At 37.4% G+C, this 19,970-nt stretch overlaps 2 protein-coding genes across 3 annotated transcripts; both read left to right on the plus strand.

The window, feature by feature from the left end:
* On the plus strand, positions 1–2,966 carry btc (betacellulin, epidermal growth factor family member). Its single transcript, XM_079486354.1, has 6 exons — positions 1–292; positions 777–881; positions 1,517–1,634; positions 1,723–1,869; positions 1,993–2,120; positions 2,458–2,966. Exons 1-5 carry the CDS (start codon positions 253–255, stop codon positions 2,117–2,119), a joined length of 537 nt encoding a protein of 178 aa, XP_079342480.1. The 5' UTR covers positions 1–252; the 3' UTR covers position 2,120; positions 2,458–2,966.
* A 6,949-nt stretch (positions 2,967–9,915) lies between these two features.
* Positions 9,916–19,893, plus strand: amacr (alpha-methylacyl-CoA racemase). Of its 2 annotated transcripts, none has more exons than XM_079486950.1 (6): positions 9,916–9,964; positions 10,324–10,578; positions 11,262–11,405; positions 13,832–13,992; positions 17,601–17,787; positions 18,205–19,893. In XM_079486950.1, the coding sequence occupies exons 2-6, from the start codon at positions 10,332–10,334 to the stop codon at positions 18,612–18,614; spliced, it is 1,149 nt and encodes a 382-aa protein (XP_079343076.1). In that variant the 5' UTR covers positions 9,916–9,964; positions 10,324–10,331; the 3' UTR covers positions 18,615–19,893. The 2 variants fall into 2 exon arrangements, with proteins under 2 accessions (XP_079343076.1, XP_079343077.1); XM_079486951.1 differs by lacking the exon at positions 9,916–9,964 and adding an exon at positions 9,973–10,054.
* The last annotated feature ends 77 nt before the right edge of the window (positions 19,894–19,970 follow it).

Here is a 19,970-nt window from a genome sequence, read left to right on the forward strand (position 1 = left end):
CAGATATGAGGGCGGAGAAAATTCACAGGCAACGCCCACTCAACGCTGTGCTACCGCCTGTCTGTGAACTTGGAAAGGCTTCTAGAGAACTTTGTGAAAACTGCTGAAACGTCATCAGCGACTGAATTAAGGCAACCCATAAAGGAAATAATCGATTTAAAATGATATCCTGCGGTCGGGCATGGCGCATGAATGTGAAGCGTTGACACTCGGAATGAATTCAACCATTTGACACGACACTCCGAATTACAAATGGACGGGACTTACAGGTTCCTTTTGGGATTCATCACAGGTAAGATTCACAACACCAGGCTCGTTTGCTGTCAAATCAATCACAATTTAGTGCTTTAAGGGAGTTTTTGGTAGCTGTTGTTGTTATGACGTAGCGCAGTTGAGTTACACGGCACCTGTTAACTCGTTTCCCATTGTGTAGCTGCACATTGTGTGAAGCACCAGTTTGCCAGCTTTTCATTCTTGAAAAAGCTGTTTATTTACACAGTGTATATGACATCAAGAGCCTATGGGTGGTTACTTCTTTTATTCTTCCTGAAAAGTGTCTATATTTAGCGCCGAAAGTTGGCTTGTTGAAGACCTTGTATAGGTTCATAATGGAGGGAGGGATCTTAAAGGTTTACTAGAATCAAAGGCATGACTGCGTCTATGGTCCTGAATAACCTTTGCCTTAAATAGTAGAACGCAATCTGGGTCCAGTGTTGTACATATGTTGCAGCGACATGCATCGTTTCACCTGTGATTTGTTTGCTTTATGCCCTCAGCTGTTGCCCTATGCAAATACTCGCAGGCTGAATGGAATACCACACAGGTAACAGCGAACAGCACTGTGTCCTGCCATCACCATGACAACGGCAGCAACTGCACAGGTATATATCAGGACCTGTTTGAATGAGCAAACTACAGACTTTGGGTTACTGTCACTTCTGGTGAGACATGAGATGTATGGCCATGCAGTGTTTTTATTAATGGGATGTTTAATTGTTTATTGGAGTCACTTGCATTTGCTCGACATTGTTATATTGAAATGTATTAATGTTTGTTTAGCAATAAAGTTGATTATTCAAGTACTACATCGTTTTAGCTTCACTTTTGTGGTTTTTCACACACAAGCTCAAGTTTAGCATCTCTGTGTAACAGGTCCTCTTCTCTTACTGATCTGAGGTCATGTTACGTGTAGCCAGAGGTGGTAATAAGACCCTTTTCCATTCAACTTTTAGTTCATTCAGAGTCCCAGCTCAGGTTGCAAGCTGGAATGCCTTTTAAGCCCAGCATTTTTCCATCTCAGTCCTTTGAACTAAGTTTGGCCTTCACTGTTTGTTTTTATATGGCTCAAGAGATATTGTCAAAGATTAAATGGAGAATAGCGCCAAAATCTGTGCTGTTGTTTCACCTTGGTTACATTTGTATTGCTTGGCTGTATATCAAACGGCGGCTGTTTTAGTGGTTTTTATGATTTAAGCATCATGAACTTGAGGTGATGTCTCTTTTTAATGCTGGACAGATTCACAAGATGACCACCAGTGGAGTGGGCACTTCTCAGAGTGTCCGAAGGAATTCAGGCATTACTGTATCAACGGGGACTGCCGTTTTGTGAAAGAGCAAAACACTCCTTCGTGCAGGTGAGACTTTGATCAACCCGCCCTTACTTAGCCAATGAGAGCTCATGAATGGAACAATCTTCTTTCTTTCTTTTCCATTTTTGCATAGATGTGAATATGGATTTATCGGCACTAGGTGTGAATATCACGATATAAGTCTACATGTAGGAGAAAGAGAGAAAATCGTCATCGCGTGTGTAGTCGCAGTACTGGTGTTTCTGATACTGTTCATCATCTTTATATGCATTTGCACACAGTAAGGGATGCACAACGGCATTATTTTATATTATGTCCTGTACCATTTTAGTCTCAAGATTAAAATAGTGTTTGATCAGTGTTTGTTCAACCTTTAATGTTTCATCCCCTTTTCGTTTTACAGTAAACGATATAACCCGTGTAGGAAAAAGAGGAGAAAAAATAAACCAGTAGATGAAGCTGAGAAGCTCAGCTCTCTAAACTCAAACGAATCTGCCACTGTCGACACTTCAGACACGAATGCTGTATGATGTGAGTATTAAAGATTTCTTCTCTTGCCTAAGTCAGTCTACAAAGCATATGATGCATTAGGGCCATTCCAGCTTTAAATGGAAAAGTAAGTAAACAGTACGGGACATGTTTGACACTGTGTCCTTTATATGGACACTGTTTAGAACTTGTTGGTCCATCTGCCAGAGCATGGCACCCAGATCTTTAAGAGGCCTGTTTTAGGATATGGTGAAATATCACTACAAACTCTGTGACTACAAACTTTAGCAGAATAGATTTGGTTCCCCCTCACAGTTGGCATTGTATGATATAATGCCAAGTTTAAACATATTTCAGTGTGATGATGTGTGTGTTTTAGTCATTCGGTGAAGTGCACATGCCAGGGTTGGAGATTTCCAATGATGTGAAAATCTGCTCTGGAGAGTGATGGATGCTTTACAGTATCAAGAGTTGACTTGGGAGATATCTTATGGCCTGTCGGACAATATTTGCTGTTCTGTTTGCTGCTGTTCACCCCATTCACTGCGCCCCAATCGCCATGAAAAGTAACCTATATTATACTCAAAGCCATATTCACAATATTATCTGGAAATAGTTCTCCCGAAATGCAGTTACCTAAGTTGATCATCGTTTGATAACTTTGTGTTCTAGTTGAAAGATTTAATTTGTAATTATAAGGACCATGTCTAAAATCCCCTAACCAATTTTTGCTTTATTTATTGTTTCAACATGTACATAGAACGTTTTCATGTTGTTTACGAACATTTTACATTTAAAAACGTATGTAACAATATTTTGTTGTGTATATTAAAGATTTGTTCAGAGTGAAGTATTAGCTATTAAAAAAAATAAAACTTTTTTGTAATCATTTGTCTGGTAATAACTATTTGGAAGGGAATAACACAAGATGTTCTGGTAACACTTTACAATAAGGTGCTATGTGTTAACACAAAGTTAATGCGTTAGCTAACATGAACTAACAATGAACAATACTTATACAGCATTTATTCATATTAATTCATGTTAATTTCAGCATTTACTAAATGTTGGTGTCACAGGCTGTCCAGATTTGATCACCTTGTGACTTCTTTTATTGAATCACTAATTATATATTTAGTATTTACTTCAATTTAACATTCAACATTTCGTTGCTGTCCTTGCGAATCATCATGTCCACATTTTCAGTAAATAGAAAAAACACTGAACTTTTTCAATGATTGCATACAGTACAACATAATGGGTGATTAACAATTATAATTTATAATTTTCTCGTATTTTTGTAATGCTTTAATTTGAATATTTTAAATGAATTTAAAGGGTCACAAGCATTGTTTAGCCAATGCCTCTTGAGGTAAGTAAAATGCTTCCATTCTCTTCTGTAATTAAGGTGAAGGTTTCTTTTGTTCCATAAACCGACCATTTCCTCCCTCATAGGTGAAAAGCATCCATGGTATGTACAAGGGTGCTTAGCTGGAATGAATTCTCCAACAATCCCACTTCAAAGACATCCGTCCACACCTTATTGTCTTTTTGTCCTAGTTCATTTACAGCTGCCCTCCAAAATCCAGTTTACAGGATCATTAAATCTTTATCATTATAGATAAAGCTTTGAAGAGCCGCTGTGTCTTAAGAACTTTTATTACTCGTAAATGTTTGAGGCCTCAGTATGTGCCGATGCCAATAGAAACTAGCTGTTGTGACCAGCAGGCCAGAACTCGTGTTTCATCACAACCATAAATAGCCTTGGCCTGATGTCAGTGACTGAAGGACAGGAATCCAGCACCAGTTTGTGTGATCTTGTGATATTTTTTCTGTGATATTTATCACAAACATGTCAACTATATAGCTATGCCCTTATAGCAGGTCTGTTTTCTGTGAATGTTTCCATTTCTATAGATTTTTTTCAGATATTGTAAAGACTTTTATGGCATGATATGGACATGAAGTAATCTCGACGTCCGCTCAACGTTTTTAAAATTTCGTTAGTGGTCTTACAGTAGATCACATGAGGAGCCCGGTTGAGGATGTGACCTGCCTAGTGCACCAACATAGTGAAGAAGGTCTCATTGAGCAGCTTTTTCTTGACCCACAGCAGCAAGCGATGAAAATCATTAGGTGTCTCAAGAATTAATTTAACACTTTCAACCAGAGACAAAGCTCTCAAGGGTGTTGTTTGGAGCAACTCTGATCTTATTGTCAATCTTAAAAAAATATTATGAAACTAATACTAACAACAAACATTTAAAAAAAATAGTTATTAGGATGCTACAGTATACTGCCATCTTCAGTATACAACATGAGGTCCTTCTGTCAAAGCTAATTTTTATTCAGTCAAAACTGAGTGATAATGAATTTGACAACATATTCAGATGTTTATATATATATGAATCGTTAGATACTTTTCCTTTTCATAGGAAAGTAAAGTGCATAAAGGAGAGTATCGGTCAAGAGGGTGGTGGGATCGGGACATGGGTCGAATTGGACTCGAGGTCCAATGTTTTTTCGCCACTATAATAAATACATATGCAACATCGTGAATGTTTTAGAATTTGAATGGACTTCTTTTCTGTAACTGAAAGGTTCTGTGGTTGTTAAAGGTTCTTGATGCATCCAGCCTGACATTTTTTGTAAGAATGTTTCTTTTTTCATGTTATATTTTCATCTATGTCAGAATGCTCATTATGCGCTCCAGGCTCTATTGCAACACCTCTGAAATCACAAAGCAAGAGTGACTATAAATCTCCAGTGAAATAATTTTTCTAAAATTGCAGTTTTAGAATTTAGCTATTTAAAAAAACATAATTTTTTAGAATAATGTTTCCATCACTACAAACCCTGAAAAATTTGGTCCAGTGTATGAAATGTAGCAGTGAGGTTCAAAATTGCAATCGAGCAGTTTGTCCATAGGGCTACTATAGAAACAACATGGCAAATTCCATGCAAGGGGACCCACGGGCATTACACTGGCCCACATTATAAGTGAACTAAGCAGCTGCTTAGGGCCTCGCCTCCTCTAGGGGGCCCCAAGAGCAAATTTAATTACAGTTATTTTATGATATATTCACAACACACATTCATTTTCTAACATGGCCATACCCACAATTGTTTCTGTTGTGTGTGTCAACATTTGTGAAATTACTGACTTAACTCAACATTGCAATGTCAAAACAATGAGGTGGCCAATCAAATGAAAGGAGGCGGGAGTTACTGTCACGTTCTCAGGTGTTCAGCAAGATGCTTCAGTTTTAAAGTTGAGAGTGCTGTGAAACATTAAATATTTGACAATTGTTTAGTGTTTAATGATAGAAATGTTGAACATCTTACAGTATTCATTGATGCAAAAAAAATGTAATTCATTAAATGAAAAATAAGTAATTTACGTTTATTTTTTGTGTAATTTATAATATTCCGTTTTTTTGGGATAAGTTTAAGAATAATTGTGTGCATATTGTAATCAATACACTAAATACAATTATTTAAAAAAACATCATTTACTCCACAAGCTTTGTAAGTCTGTGCTGGACATTTAAAGGGACAGTTCACCTAAAATTGGAAGTCATGAAATTATCAAATGTTTTGACAGTCAATATACACTTGTAATGCAAGGTTTATGTGTTTTGTTTTCATGACATTCCTACATCCCAAACACAGCTACAACTAATAGAATTGGGTGTGTTAGGTTTAGTGTGCAAATAATCAAACATTGACAATGGCACAGGGGGACCCGGATAAAATTATTCTTCGGTCAGCTATTATGTTGCCATTAAAATAACTTGGGGTTAAAAGAGTCCTGAGATTGTACAAAATTGCCTTTTTCAATATGAAAAAATTATTTAAACAAAATAGTCCATAATTTTAATGAATCCTTCAAAGAAAAGAAATACACTTCAGAAAATTGCTTTAAAACAATTTAAGTGTCAGTCTGTTTTTGTTTGACTTATCAAACAACAGTAATCAATAGCAGTGTTGCATACTAAATATCTTTGCGCATATGGAACAAGGCAAAATATGTTTTTTTGTAGTCAAACCGTCAGAAAGCATTTTTGGTCCCATCCATCACACTGTCACTTAATTACAAGGCTGTCAGCTTCGGAAGTGACTGTGTCTGAGAAGCTGAAGATATATTTAGTTACTCATAAAAACCTTGCAGTTATATCTAGAAATGAATTACCCATTTTTCTCTGCACAGTGACATTCTGCATGCTTGTATGAACACCAGTCCCATATTTTTATTTCATTCGGGGTGAATGTATTGCCTCTTTGACGTGATAAATATGACTTTTGTTTTATAAGAAAACCGAGACGAAATTTCCCTTTATGCTGCATTCTTGGATGCCTTCCGCAAATCGTCAAAAGAGAAAAGAAAATATGTAATGTTTTGTTCATTTCCATTAGATCTCTGTTTCAGATTAGACAGATTATACTTGTTTTAACCCAGGCGTCCTATGGTGTGAAGTGGGGTAGGTCATGCTTATTATTTCTAATTGGCCCAGAGGACATGCTGACACGTGTGAAGAGGAACAGCTGATTTTCCCTCTGAGTGAGTTAGCACCGTTGCACTATATGTAGACAAATGAATGCCCACTTAATGTATGTAAGGATGTAAGATATCACATTTTCCTATAATCACAAGCAATCTTTCTCAAATCCGTTTGTCTCTGGTATGTAAAACCAGATATAATATGCAATACAATATACAGCAATCTTGTGGTTTTCAAGCCTGAGGCACAAATCTGTAACATTAGAGTGACTGGTATCTTTAAAATCAAGCTTTGGCATTTCCTATGAAGCTCATCCACCCATCCACAGCATTGTATTTCCCAAAGTCTCGACAGCTTTTCCACCTGCAGTAATGGTATAAAACTATAAAATAACACAAATCGAACATATTTATTGAACACAATTTTGAACAAGTTTAATATTGTCATGCAACAGATGTAAAGTGCAATGCAATTTAAGTCGCTTTGGATAAAAGTGTCTGCCAAATGCATAGATGTATGCTACTTTAACACCCCTTTTCAGGTTTACAGTTCTTTACATTTATTCAATATTGCTGCTTTTCCTTCCAGTCAGGCCCAAATTATCAACTTAAAAACATAAAATATGCAGAAGCAGCACCATTTCTTATGTTGTAACATGATGCAATATGAAGATTAAGTTTTAAACAAAAGAGCAACTATGTCATCTTTCAGTCTGAACCCGCAGAAGTCTCCTTGACACCTTAAGAAGAAAAAGTACAGAGAGGTATGAAACTCTGATGGATTATTTCTGACTGTCTCATATTTTCTTATCTCCACCTACCAACTGAACCCAGTCCTGACAATATAACTTGCAGGATATAGTGCACTGCCATTCTCCTCGGTTGCTTTTATGTAATTGTGATTTTATTATGCTTCTATATGATTTTATTCATGATTATGTGCATTTTATTTTATGTGATGCATGCCACTGTTTACATTTACATTAAGTCATTTAGCAGACGCTTTTATCCAAAGCGACTTACAAAGTAGGGGAAACGATAGAAGTAATTTGTGCAACAAAAGAACCCATCAGTTGTTTACCCATCAGAGGAGTGCACAGATGGAAAATCAAAGAACTTTATGAAATGCACTGTAATACTAATCAGTAAAGCAAAATGGTGCTGCATGAGACACAGGTGTGAATGGAATTTCAAACATTCAGATGTGAAATTATGTTACGTTACATGCATTTAAAAATAAAACACCATATTTTATCCTGAGGGAATTTATTCAAGGGAATGTGCCATAAAAGAAGAAAGCATTCAGTAAGAGTCAGTTCAAGGTAAACATATCGTCTGTTCAAACAGTTAAGACTACTTAAGACACCATTCACCATTTTACTTTATACATTATGAGAATATAATGATAAACACAATAATAAGATGTTTGCGGTTTTGGTTATTTATTCTGTATTAGAGCACATGTGAATATTGTCCCGTCAGCTAATGACCAAGGGAGTAGTTATGGTATAGTAAAAGGTAATGTATGTCGCTGTGGATAAAGGGTCTGTCAAATGCATAAATGTAAATGTAAATGAAGAGCTACATTTACCACAAAAAACGCAGAAATATCGAAGCTGAAATTACAATTACATTTCTAAAACCTCTGATGTGAGCAGCTTTCACACATAAGAGGTCCTTGAAAAGGTCCTTCATAAAAAGAGAAAACATCCTCCTTGATACTACACAAGGCATATCATTCTAAGGTGCTGTGTAATTTTTCCTGGAAAATAAGTGTAAATATAGCCAAATAGCCTATATGTAACTTTTAGACTTGCTTCAGAAATTCTGTTCCAGATTGGGGAGTATTTAGTAGGCTAATATAGCATATATATATATATATATTTAATCTCAAATTATTTTAATAAGTGTGTTGAAGATCTGAAGAAAAAATGAAAAAAACATCTCAAGGGTCAGGTTAAACATGTTCCTGTTCATAAGCAATGGAGAAATGCAGTGAGTACAATTGAGACTACATATAGTCTTAATTTAAATCTAATCCACAAAAGAAAAAGAGGACCAGCTAAAATATCTAATAGATTTTACAGAAACAAACTTGAGGATTTCATAGTTTTCTGCGTGATGACTTTGACATCGATTTTTTTCAATGTATTCTATTGTGATTTGACTGCAGACCAGCTATTGCTTTAAATGTCAGCCTTCATAAAGTTGATGAAAATGTCATATTGTAAGAATCCTTAAGGATTATGTTAAAAATGTCAGTCCTTATAATGGAAAAGAACATTCTTTCACCGTTTCAATTGTGTCCTTTTTATGTAAGTAATATTGTTTCTAAGCAACCATCACAATGTCTGTCACATTCATTAACACTCATCCAGTAAAAGGAAACATCTGTGACTAAAGAAGGCAGACACAAGTATACTAAGAGTGCTTATAAATGTCTGATTTTATTTTGAAGAACATGATCAGGACTACACGCACGACACGAAGTGACTAAATCGAAGGTAATGATCAGCCTTGCATTAGTGTTTTTTTACTAATGCTAAAGATACCCGAATCAGTTCATCACAGAACATTAGAGATACAGAAACATAACGAATGCATTTCGTGCTGAGCCAAAGTCCTTGACTATCCCAACTCAAATAAGATTCACATCAGTAAAGAGGATTCTGCCTGTGTCTGTTCTTCTCCCCTCAAAAAGATCGCTGTGTGTTTTCATGAGATCATTAAGGAAAGAAAAGTCATGTCATCCCCCTTTCATCCGTATAGCGCAATCAAATTTCCTTCATGAACCGACAAGACTATAAAGGCCAATTAGGGTTCCTCAGTAAGAGTATGGTTGATTTTAATTGCCCTGACACTGTTGGAAGTCTGACAATGAATATAAAATGATTCTGTAAGTCAAGCTGATTTTGCCGTCAGAATGTGTTGATTTGATGCTTAGTTGTTGTTGTATGGCAGTCTTGATTGTGAGGACAATGTTTTTCTGAACAAGTTTGTAATTAAAACACAAACAGAACCAAAGCACACAAAGGAATATGAATCTAAACACTACATGCTAAAAATGGATACGAATAGGCTACATTAAATAGGCTAAAAGACATCAAATAGCAAACTATTTCAAAGATCCAACAGTGATGTTCTAGACGTCAAAAAACATACATGGGTGTTTTATGTACATGAGCTCATTCAAACAATTTTTAAAAATTGAAAAATTACCTGAAATAATATTAAGATGTTTTAAATATATAGTATTTCTAGCTCTGTTTAAATTTTACATTTCTGCGCAACAAAATAAAGCACACCAAACTACAAATCCCAGTATCCTTTGTGCTTGCGTCATCCACACGCGCCGTGGCGTTTGGTCAAGTGCAAAGTTTAAAAGGTATGTCGTGCATTTTACATCGAAAAAATGCCTTTTCGTTTCGAACGAAGCGTTGTTTTCGTGGAGGAAAGACACACATACATAACTTTAGTTAGTTGTTTTGCACAATTGTTATTTTACAGTCGTTTGTTATGCTCCAAGTTTTAACATAACATTACCACATAATTTACCATTACTACCGTTGGAGATGCACTAAAATGACAAGACTCGTACAAGTGTAAATGATCTTAACCTAGCTGATTTTTTATAATATAGGAAATAGAATAGAACAATATACGATTACAGGGAAGTTATAATGTGTTGTTTTGTTTTGTCTCAGTTGCACACAAGTAACGTTAACTGTTTTGTCCAATGATCAGACCCCATCATGGCTCTGGCAGGGGTGCGAGTGATCGAGCTGGCGGGTCTGGCCCCAGCGCCATTCTGCGGGATGATACTGGCAGACTTTGGCGCAAGAGTGATCCGGGTAGATCGGACAAAAACGGGAATGACTGTAGACACACAAGCCCGAGGAAAACAATCCGTCGCAGTGAACCTGAAAAGTCCTAAAGGTGTCGCTGTTTTGAAAAAACTGTGTCTCCAATCAGATGTGGTACTGGAGCCCTATCGCAAAGGTCAGTGTCGGAAAACTCTTGTCTTTGTCCTTTCGTGTATGTCATTATGCTTTCAGCGGTATGATGGCAAGGAACATTAGTTTGCTTTTAAATGAATAGCATTTCCAGGGATGTCTTTGATATGTTTGTTTGTGACCTCCTAAACGTCTCTGGGTATGAAATCCTCATATCACTGGTATGAAGTTATGCCTGGATTCATGTCCCTGATAAACTGTAGAACTAAACGTGAACAACTTGTCTCTTTGCTTTGAGATTCTTTGTTCCCTTTGTATAAATTGAGTATTTTGTATTTGTATTTAATGTCCTTTTTATAAATATACCATATATAAATATACCAAATAAATTAACAGCCAATCATCATAATAAAACGCGTTTAAACATGTCAAAACAAAAACAAAAATCTGTTCAGTAATGCACATTGTGTTGCAATTAGTTATTTTTGTTTGTAAATTATTCTAAATTATCAGTTTTCTTTCAATTAAACCCATTGTTGAGGAATAAAAAAGCTAGCGATTGCATGATTTCCATTTCTTTCCTGATTTTAAATGCAACATAAATTATTTTCCTAAACCTCGTAGTCACCTGGTTTTGATTTGATTTACCTTAAATCAAAGCCTTACCTTATTTACTGTTTGTTTAATTCTGCATATTTTCCTCATTGCTTTTCCTCTGGTATAATTAAGGTGTTATGGAGAAAATGGGATTAGGTCCAGACGACTTGCTAAAAGAAAATCCACGCCTGATCTATGCTCGACTCACCGGCTACGGTCAGAACGGATCTTACTCCAAGGCTGCCGGGCATGACATCAATTATTTGGCCATGTCAGGTAAAGTGCACTGTGAGCTTTATCCAGGTGTGGTGTAACTTGGCTAATGAACCCTGAAGTGGCTTTAAAGGGAGAGTTCACCCAAAAGATATTTGGAAGAATGTAACCAAACAGTTCTTGGCCACCATTGACTACCATAGTACCATACTAGAAATAAATGACAATGGTAGTTAAAAGTGTCCCAGAACGGTTTGCTTTCCTACATTCTTCAAAATATCTTATTTTGTGTTCAACAGAACAAAGACATTTATAAAGCTATTTTTCTACCATGGTTGTCAACGGTGGCAAATAACTGTTTGGTTACTGGCATTCTTCCAAATATAATTCTATGTCTTAATCAGAACAAAGAAATGTATACAGATTTTGTACAACTTGAGGGTGTGTAAATAAAGACAGTATTGTTTTTTTGGGGTGAACTGTTTCTTTAAACCCATTCACTTGCTTTTTTGTAGCAGAATAAACCCCAGAGACTGCACTACGTGATCTTTTGGTGGATTTCTCTCACATTTCAAAGTTTGAAATATAGTTTAGGCCTATCATCAAAATATAGTATAATATATTTTTATATATAATATAACTTTTATAGTATAATAGTTAAAACATACCTAAACATTGAATAGACATCGAAGGGACATTAGGGTTGCAAAGACAGCTTATTGTTTGTATTTCCGTATCACTAAACACACCTGTCATGCTTCAGCGTTTACACAAAACATGTCCTCGCATTCCTGCATTTTTTCTGTTCTGTCCATTATGTTTCTCTTCATTCAGATGTTTTAATGCAAGAATGCTTTTAAAACTTGTCTGTTGTATGTATCATACTTCAATTAAGTGTTTCACTATTCTATAATAAGATATATACTAAAAGCCACGGTTTGGTTAGTGTGGATCATCTTGATATTATCTGCAGTTAGAAATAACATTTGTTCGAACACTTAAGGATTTACCAATTGTATTCATACCAATGAGGAATATCAGAAGTATTATTGTGCGGTTCCTCCTAACCGCACATCCAGTTTTTTCATTTGAGTTGTTGGGTTGTAAAGGGTGAATTCGGTCCAATGAATACTACGATTGAGGTAATGTTGGGTCCATAGACCGCGGAACTGGGGGGGCCAGGGGGGCCACGGCCCGGGCAACTTTTGTACTCTGACAAACTATCTGATATGAGTAAACGCCTAAGTTGTATCCGTGTTTTTACGAGCCAAACAATACTAGTCACCACACAGCTTCACTCACTCTCACCAACTGCTGCGATAAAAAAACTCACACTGACTACTGCATTTTGATTTGAAATTAGTGTGCATTGTTTATCAACTACGACGTAACGTCGACGTAGTTACTAGGTCTGTCATGTGAGAGCATCGTCGCGAGCTAACAGCGGGCACCTGTTTAACCGCTGGCGGCATTACCAGGCTGCGACAATGAAGGGACAGAAGTCAATGTCAGATTTTTAACAAATAAACTGGCAAAACAAAATGAGCAAACTACTCCAGTTTCCACTGTCGCCTCAACAACAGACCCGGAGCGTCCATCTCCACCACAGACTCAGACGAGCCCGCTAGCTGCTCTCCTCCGGCTTCAAGCCAAGCTACCGACAGCCACTGTACAAGTGAGTGCTGCGGGGGATCTCACAAAACCCTGCTGTTCTTATAAAGACCAAAAAGGTACAGGGGACTGGGTCTTCACAACAAGCAAGATCAGTTCAATATCAGTGGTTCAAAGATTTTAACTGGCTGACATTTTGTGACACGAGCGGAAAACTTTTCTTGTTTTGTGGGTGTGAGTGTGTGTCTGTGCGGCTCTGCACATCAATCTGATAATAATGTCTTGATTTGTGATGATAATGACTATGATGTTGATTTAGATTCAAGGCAGCAAGATGAGTTGTGGTTGTGGACTGGATGTTCTTTATGTGTTTGCTATAGTTTCATCTGTGCGTTTATGTGTAAATAGGCTAGGCCTGTTGTGTGTGAATGTAAGTGGGATCAAAGGGGTTAATCTGAGGAAACATGTGTGCGTGTTCATCATGTGTGTACTGTAGATGTGAATGTGTGGTGTCGGAATAAAATAAAGTGCTCCGCAACGTTTTTTAATATATCAGTAATATTGTCTGTTTCAATGCATTTGCGCCCCACCCCCTCCGCGTGACTTGAAATTATGGCCCCCCTTGTTCAGATGCGTTCCGCCGTCCATGGTTGGGTCACATAGGTGGCACAATACATGGTGTAATACACAGATTTAAATGAGCTTTATACTATGACCTTATGTACGACAAGCTTTTATGTAACCACAATGCTCTGCCTGGGTCTTTCTTGGTTTAATCATTGTGTAATATAAATGCATAAATAATAAATAGTCTGTTGTATTAGATACTTACCTATATGTTTACTGCCTTGATCTCCAGAGTTCTTCTCTCTTCATAGGGCTACTATCTATGCTGGGTCGTAGCTCAGAGAAACCTCACTCTCCAATGAATTTGATGGCAGACTTTGCAGGAGGTGGTCTCATGTGTGCGTTTGGGATTGTGCTGGCTCTCTTGGAGAGAAGCAGGTCTGGACAGGGCCAGGTCATTGACGCCAGCATGGTGAGATTCTCCCAACCCGCCTTAAATTCACCACCAACCAAGTTGTTATTTTTTTCTCTTTCAAAAAACAATAAAACTATTTCCCATGGAGTTCTTTTTATGTTATCGTTACTTAGCTGAGAGGTGTGCTATGTCTTTGAACGCTAATGAGTTATTGGATAAAGATCTGTGGTCATTTATAGTTTTGCAAGGCACAAAAAATATTTTCCTCTGACTATTTTGACAAATTATTTCCTATATTGAGGTTGTAACAAACCTTGAATGTCTGTAACTGAATTTTTGTATCATGTTTCTAATACTAGAAAAAATATATATTTTCATTAGGACATCCTTCCTGTATTATTAGAAAATATATAGATTAGATATTTGCCATTTAAGGATGTCATAAAGAAGAATAAATGACTAAGGCCATGGTTTTACTTTTATCCTTTGATTTTAGGGATTCAGTATACCATCACTCATTTTGAATGCAAAAAATCAAGTTACTTACCAAATTGGGTAGTTATTCACATCTATTTACGCTTGGGGATTTAAAAATGAAACTATAAAATATTTAGCTGCATAATTAATGCATGCTCAACTATAAAATATGAAAATTAGGCCCAGTGAAGAGCAGGTCGCTCATCTATGGAAGACTGGAATATGCTTCTATTATTATTAGCATCTGACATTTTCTCATGAACTGAGGCAAGTGTTTGCTCGGGGGCCTTTATTGCTTTTCAGGAGCGATTGTGGAGAATTATATCTCCAAAATATTCCTGCTCGTGAGCAGTTTGAGAATCATATGATACTGTATATACCGTAGGTTTGATGTGTATTTATTTAGGGCTCTAAGGAATATAAAGAGCAATCTGCAATATTTTGAAAGAGGACACGGTGGACAAATTACATTTCTGATCAATTCTAAACGCATTTGTTCATCACAGAAAAGAGAGTGGCTTTTTCCTCCCTATACACTGAAGTAATATTAATTTCGGATTTATTTTCATGATGAGCTATTTCAGTTTTGTGTTGAGTCATCCAAGTAAAAGGGAAAGGAAAAAGCGTGTAATTTAAGGCTTGCTTGTACATTTGTCGGTTCATTTAAGTGCCCTGTTTTTTTTACACTTTTTTTTGTTTTCACTGCTGAGATGTAATGATGATTGGCAATTGCTATTCTGCTTAATAATTAAAGCTGACATTCTCTTAACCCAGACTGCTTTGTTGTGTTAGAAGACCTCAGCCAGACAATAAACCCTCGATTTAAGGCTGTGTAATTTGCTCTAACAAAGTCTGAAATGTGCCACGTAAAGTCCATTAGGAAATAAATAGTGTCACACATTATTAGCTGTTCAGTCGTAGTGCAAAGATGTGTTAATGAAAGCTGCTCTGGATAGCCCTGAATGAGCTTAGATATAAATCAGTGTGGGCAGGAGTCGTGGTAATGAGTATTAGATGTTTGCATGTTTGTTCCCGTGAGAGACATCTCAGTATTCTATTAAAAAACCTAGTTTGATACTGACAGTTACTTTTAATGTCACTGTTATTAGCCCTGTTTTTTAACCATTAGCATTGCACAGTTATGTTATGCACTTTGTTTGAGCTGCCCACATTGCTGGTTAAAGGATATATTCCCATGTTTTACTCAACCTCAAGGCATATTAACTGAATATGACTTCATCTTGAAGAATAATGCAGTCGAAGTTATAATACCACGTATCATTTTACTTCCAAGCGGTAGAATGGGAGAGAATGGGCATCGACTTTTTAAAGCTCCAAGAAGTGCATGCATCTATCAAAGAACTGCTTGACATGGCTCCGTGTTCTTAACTAAGGTCTTTATGAAGCGTATCAATGCTTTTTTTTAAGACAAATATCCCTATGGACAGCACTATTAACGTTGATGTCTAGCCATGGACGGCGGAACGCATCTGAACAAGGGAGGGGCCATAATTTCAAGTCACGCGGAGGGGGTGGGGGCGCATATGCATTGAAACAGACAATATTACTGATATATTAAATAACGTTGCGGAGCACTTTATTTTATTCCGACACCACACAGTCACATCTACAGTACACACATGATGAACACGCACACATGCTTCCTCAGATTAACCCCTCTGATCTAACTCTAACATTCACACACAACAGGCCAAACCTATTTACACATAAACGCACAGATGAAACTTATAGCAAACACATAAACTTAAAGTACATCCAGTCCACAACCACAACTCATCTTGCTGCCTTGAATCTAAATCAACATTATAGTCATTATAATCACAAGTCAACACTCACATCAGATTGATGTGCAGAGCCGCGCACGCACACACACACACACACACACCCAACAACAAAACAAGTAAAGTTTTCCGCTCGTGTCACACAATGTCAGCCAGTTGAAATCTTTGAACCACTGATATTGAACTGATCTTGCTCGTCCTGAAGACCCAGTCCCTTGTACCTTTTTGGTCTTCATTAGCACAGCAGGGTCTTGAGGTTGATTGGGTTTTGTGAGATCCCCTCGCAGCACTCACTTGTACAGTGGCTGTCGGTAGCTTGGCTTGAAGCCGGAGGAGAGCAGCCAGGGCTCGTCGGAGTCCGTGGTGGAGATGGATGCTCCGGGTCTGTTGTTGAGGCCACAGTGGAAGCTGGAGTAGTTTGCTCATTTTGTTTTGCCAGTTTATTTGTAAAAAATCTGAAATTGACTTCTGTCTCTTCATTGTCGCAGCCTGGTAATGCCGCCAGCGGTTAAACTGGCCCCCCAGTTCCGCGGTCTATGTGTCTAGCTTCTGTTATCCCTAGGCTGCACGTGAACCTGAGGCTTGTTTTTCCGGCCAATGATGCAGCCGTGTCATTAGTTCCAGTTTCAAACGCAGCATTTTTCTTTTTGATCCAATAGGATGCGTCTCCTCTTCACCATCATTTGCCGGATAAACAAGCCTCAGGTTCACTTGCAGCTGAGGGATAACCTGCGGAAGCCCTGAACCGCAACGTGAAAAAAAAAAAATTTGGAGAAGAAAAAAAAGTTCCTGTTATATTTCCTCCTGTAGCCTAAGTCTAGACTCAATTTTATTTTTCTCTTCAAACATTTATTTTTTTTCTCTTCAAAATTTGTTTTTCTCTTCTGACATTTTTTTTCTCTTCAAAAAAAAGAAAAAAGTTTGCTAGCTAACATTTAGCGTGCATTACTTGCATTTTTTTTCTTCTCTTCTTTCTCTTCTTAAAGCCCACTAGACCAGTGGGCTTTAGAAGTGTCTCTGAGCCCCCGAGAGTGTCCACAGCTGTAATGCAATGGGTCCATAGATTATTGTTTGAAAATAAATGTGAAAGTATGTGGTTTAAAAACATTTTGTTTACCTTATCCACAGATGTTTTATAAAAACATATGCCAAAACAATTGTAATGAAATTATAATGATCATCAATAATATCAACAGTAAATAACAATAACATAATAAGCATAATTATGCTGATGATTATTATTATTAACAGTAATGATATATAATATAATCTTATATATTAAAATACAATTAAAAGAAGTTTGATTGATTGGCATATGATGATTAAGCAGGCAATTGGTTTCTGACATTGGATATTATTTATGAAGGCTCCCCGGTGTTTCTGTAGGTGGAAGGTGCCGCATATGTGGGCTCCTTCATGTGGAAGTCCCGCAGCATCGGCCTGTGGAATCATCCACGCGGGGAGAACCTGCTGGACGGTGGAGCGCCGTTTTACGATACATACTGTACTTCTGATGGAAAGTACGTGGCAGTGGGTGCAATCGAGCCCCAGTTCTACCAACAGCTTCTTCAGGGTTAGTGTCGCTTAAAGGACATCTACTGTAAATACAGTTGATATGTTTGACTACAAGATTCTCAGGGTCGGGATGTTCTATGACTTCAGGTTTGTTGATTTTGAACAGGCATGCATAGATTAAGAAGAAGCCACAGGATGCATATTAGTATGTGCATCTGAAAGACTCTTCCATAACCCCTGATCTTCCAAGAACAAATGCAGCATACTTATCTTGCTTTGAAACCATAATGTCTCTATTGCTATTCCTCTTTGACCCTTCGATAAAGATCCTCTCTTTAAAAGTCACATACGGGTGCAACAGTGTTACTAATAGCTCTGCATTCATAATATATCTGTCCTTCATGATCCTCGTCCTTTAAGCACCTTCATTGATTTTTTTATCTCTCCTTTGATAACTAACTCTCTTTGGCCCTAGGTCTGGATTTGGATCCTGCTGACTTGCCGGCGCAAATGAGCGTATCTGATTGGCCGGAGCTCAGACAGACGTTCACTCGCGTGTTTGCCACCAAGACACGAGCAGAATGGGGTCATATCTTTGACGGGACAGACGCCTGCGTCACCCCAGTGCTTTCACCGGATGAGGTGGTCTCACACCCCCACAACCGAGCGAGGGGGTCGTTCTTAAAGGACGCTCAGGGGGAGTTTAGTCCCCGACCTGCACCCGTTCTGTCCCGCTCGCCTGCAGAACCCTCTCTCTCTCGCGATCCCTTTATTGGAGAGCACACTCGCTCTGTGATGCAGGAGTATGGGTTCAAGAAAGATCAGATAGAAGAGTTTCTGTCTGCCGGTATTATAGAGTTCAAAGAAGCTAAAGCACGGTTGTAAGTTGAGTCTGGCAGGAGATTCATTAAGATAAGCAACCAGTGATTCGACTGTGAGAAGGGCATTTCGAAACAAGATGACTTCTTCTGAACCATTGGTGCCTAATTTGAGACTTACTGACTTTAGGCTGTCATGTTCTGGAGAAAAATCCAATAAATAGCTTTTGTGTAATTGCTTATGGGAAAGTCAAGTGGAATGTAATGAAAGCCTATCAGTTTACCTGATCACCTCTGTAACAGGTTAAACATAATTTTGTGAGGATGATCTCTTATCAAGAAAATTCAGTTCTGTTTCAATTTATAAACACTATTTTGAATTATTCACAAAATGTGAGTGCATTTTTTTTATGCGATCAGAGTTGTGAATTAAAAATCCTCTGTTAATAAGTGCTGGTATGAAATGAACAGTGTGCGTCAAAGACTTTTTAACAAAGTTTATTTGCCTTTGAATCATTCTTTACAAAATGTTGGCAAGCACTGGTGACCTATTGGTGTGGATGCAACCAGTTTATGTTTAAAAGGAAGCAGATTTTTAGTCTTACTGATCATACCACCTGTTTAAATGACAGTAATTTGTAATAATACATATGCTCATATTTGCTTTTAATGGATTTTAATGGCCTGTATCTTTATAATAATACAATAATCTTCTAAAGGAGTAGTTCATCATTTGCTCACCCTCTTGTCATTTCAAACCTGTATGACTTTCTTCTGCAGAACACAGAAGAAGATATTTGGAAAAATGTTGGTTTTAGAACAGTACGGCCCCCCATTCACTTCTATTGTAAATGGTGCAAGTGAATTGGGGAGGGGAGCTGTTAACAACATTCTTCAAAATATGTAATTTTCTGTTCTCTGGAAGAAAGAAAGTCATTGAAATGACAAGAGGGTGAGAAAATGATTACACAATTTTCTACTCCTTTAAGTGATAGTTCACCCTATTTTAGCATCATTTACTCCCCCGCTTGTCATTTCAAACCTGTATGACTTTCTTCTGCAGAACACAATAGAAGATAATTTCTGAAATGTTGGTAACCAAACAGTGGCAGTACCCATTTACTTCTGTTGTATGGACACAAAGCCAATGCAAGTATATGGGTACCACCCAGGTAAGAAACAAGATGGTGACTAAAAGATAACAACGCAATTTTCAATTTTGGATGAACTCTCTGTTAATTCTGAGCTAAAATCTTAAAGATCAATGTTTGTATATTTTCTTATACTTAAATGTATTAAATCCAGTGAATTTGCACTGGAAATATTAAAATTTACATTGCATTTATAATTTCCCCTTTTCCTCATCATTTGCTCTTTCTGCTAATGCAAATCCTATTAGTAAAACTGAGGAATGTGTGAGATG

This window comes from Barbatula barbatula (assembly GCF_947034865.1).
Source record: "Barbatula barbatula genome assembly, chromosome: 22".
Taxonomy (NCBI): domain Eukaryota; kingdom Metazoa; phylum Chordata; class Actinopteri; order Cypriniformes; family Nemacheilidae; genus Barbatula; species Barbatula barbatula.

Coding starts and splice junctions, on each gene's coding strand:
- amacr (XM_079486950.1), top strand. CDS start 10,332: ATGGCTCTGGCAGGGGTGCGAGTGATCGAGCTGGCGGGTCTGGCCCCA. Junction 11,406..13,831: donor CAATTATTTGGCCATGTCAG/GTAAAGTGCACT, acceptor CTCTCTTCATAG/GGCTACTATCTATGCTGGGT. Junction 17,788..18,204: donor CTACCAACAGCTTCTTCAGG/GTTAGTGTCGCT, acceptor CTTTGGCCCTAG/GTCTGGATTTGGATCCTGCT.
- btc (XM_079486354.1), top strand. CDS start 253: ATGGACGGGACTTACAGGTTCCTTTTGGGATTCATCACAG. Junction 293..776: donor CCTTTTGGGATTCATCACAG/GTAAGATTCACA, acceptor TTATGCCCTCAG/CTGTTGCCCTATGCAAATAC. Junction 882..1,516: donor CAACGGCAGCAACTGCACAG/GTATATATCAGG, acceptor AATGCTGGACAG/ATTCACAAGATGACCACCAG.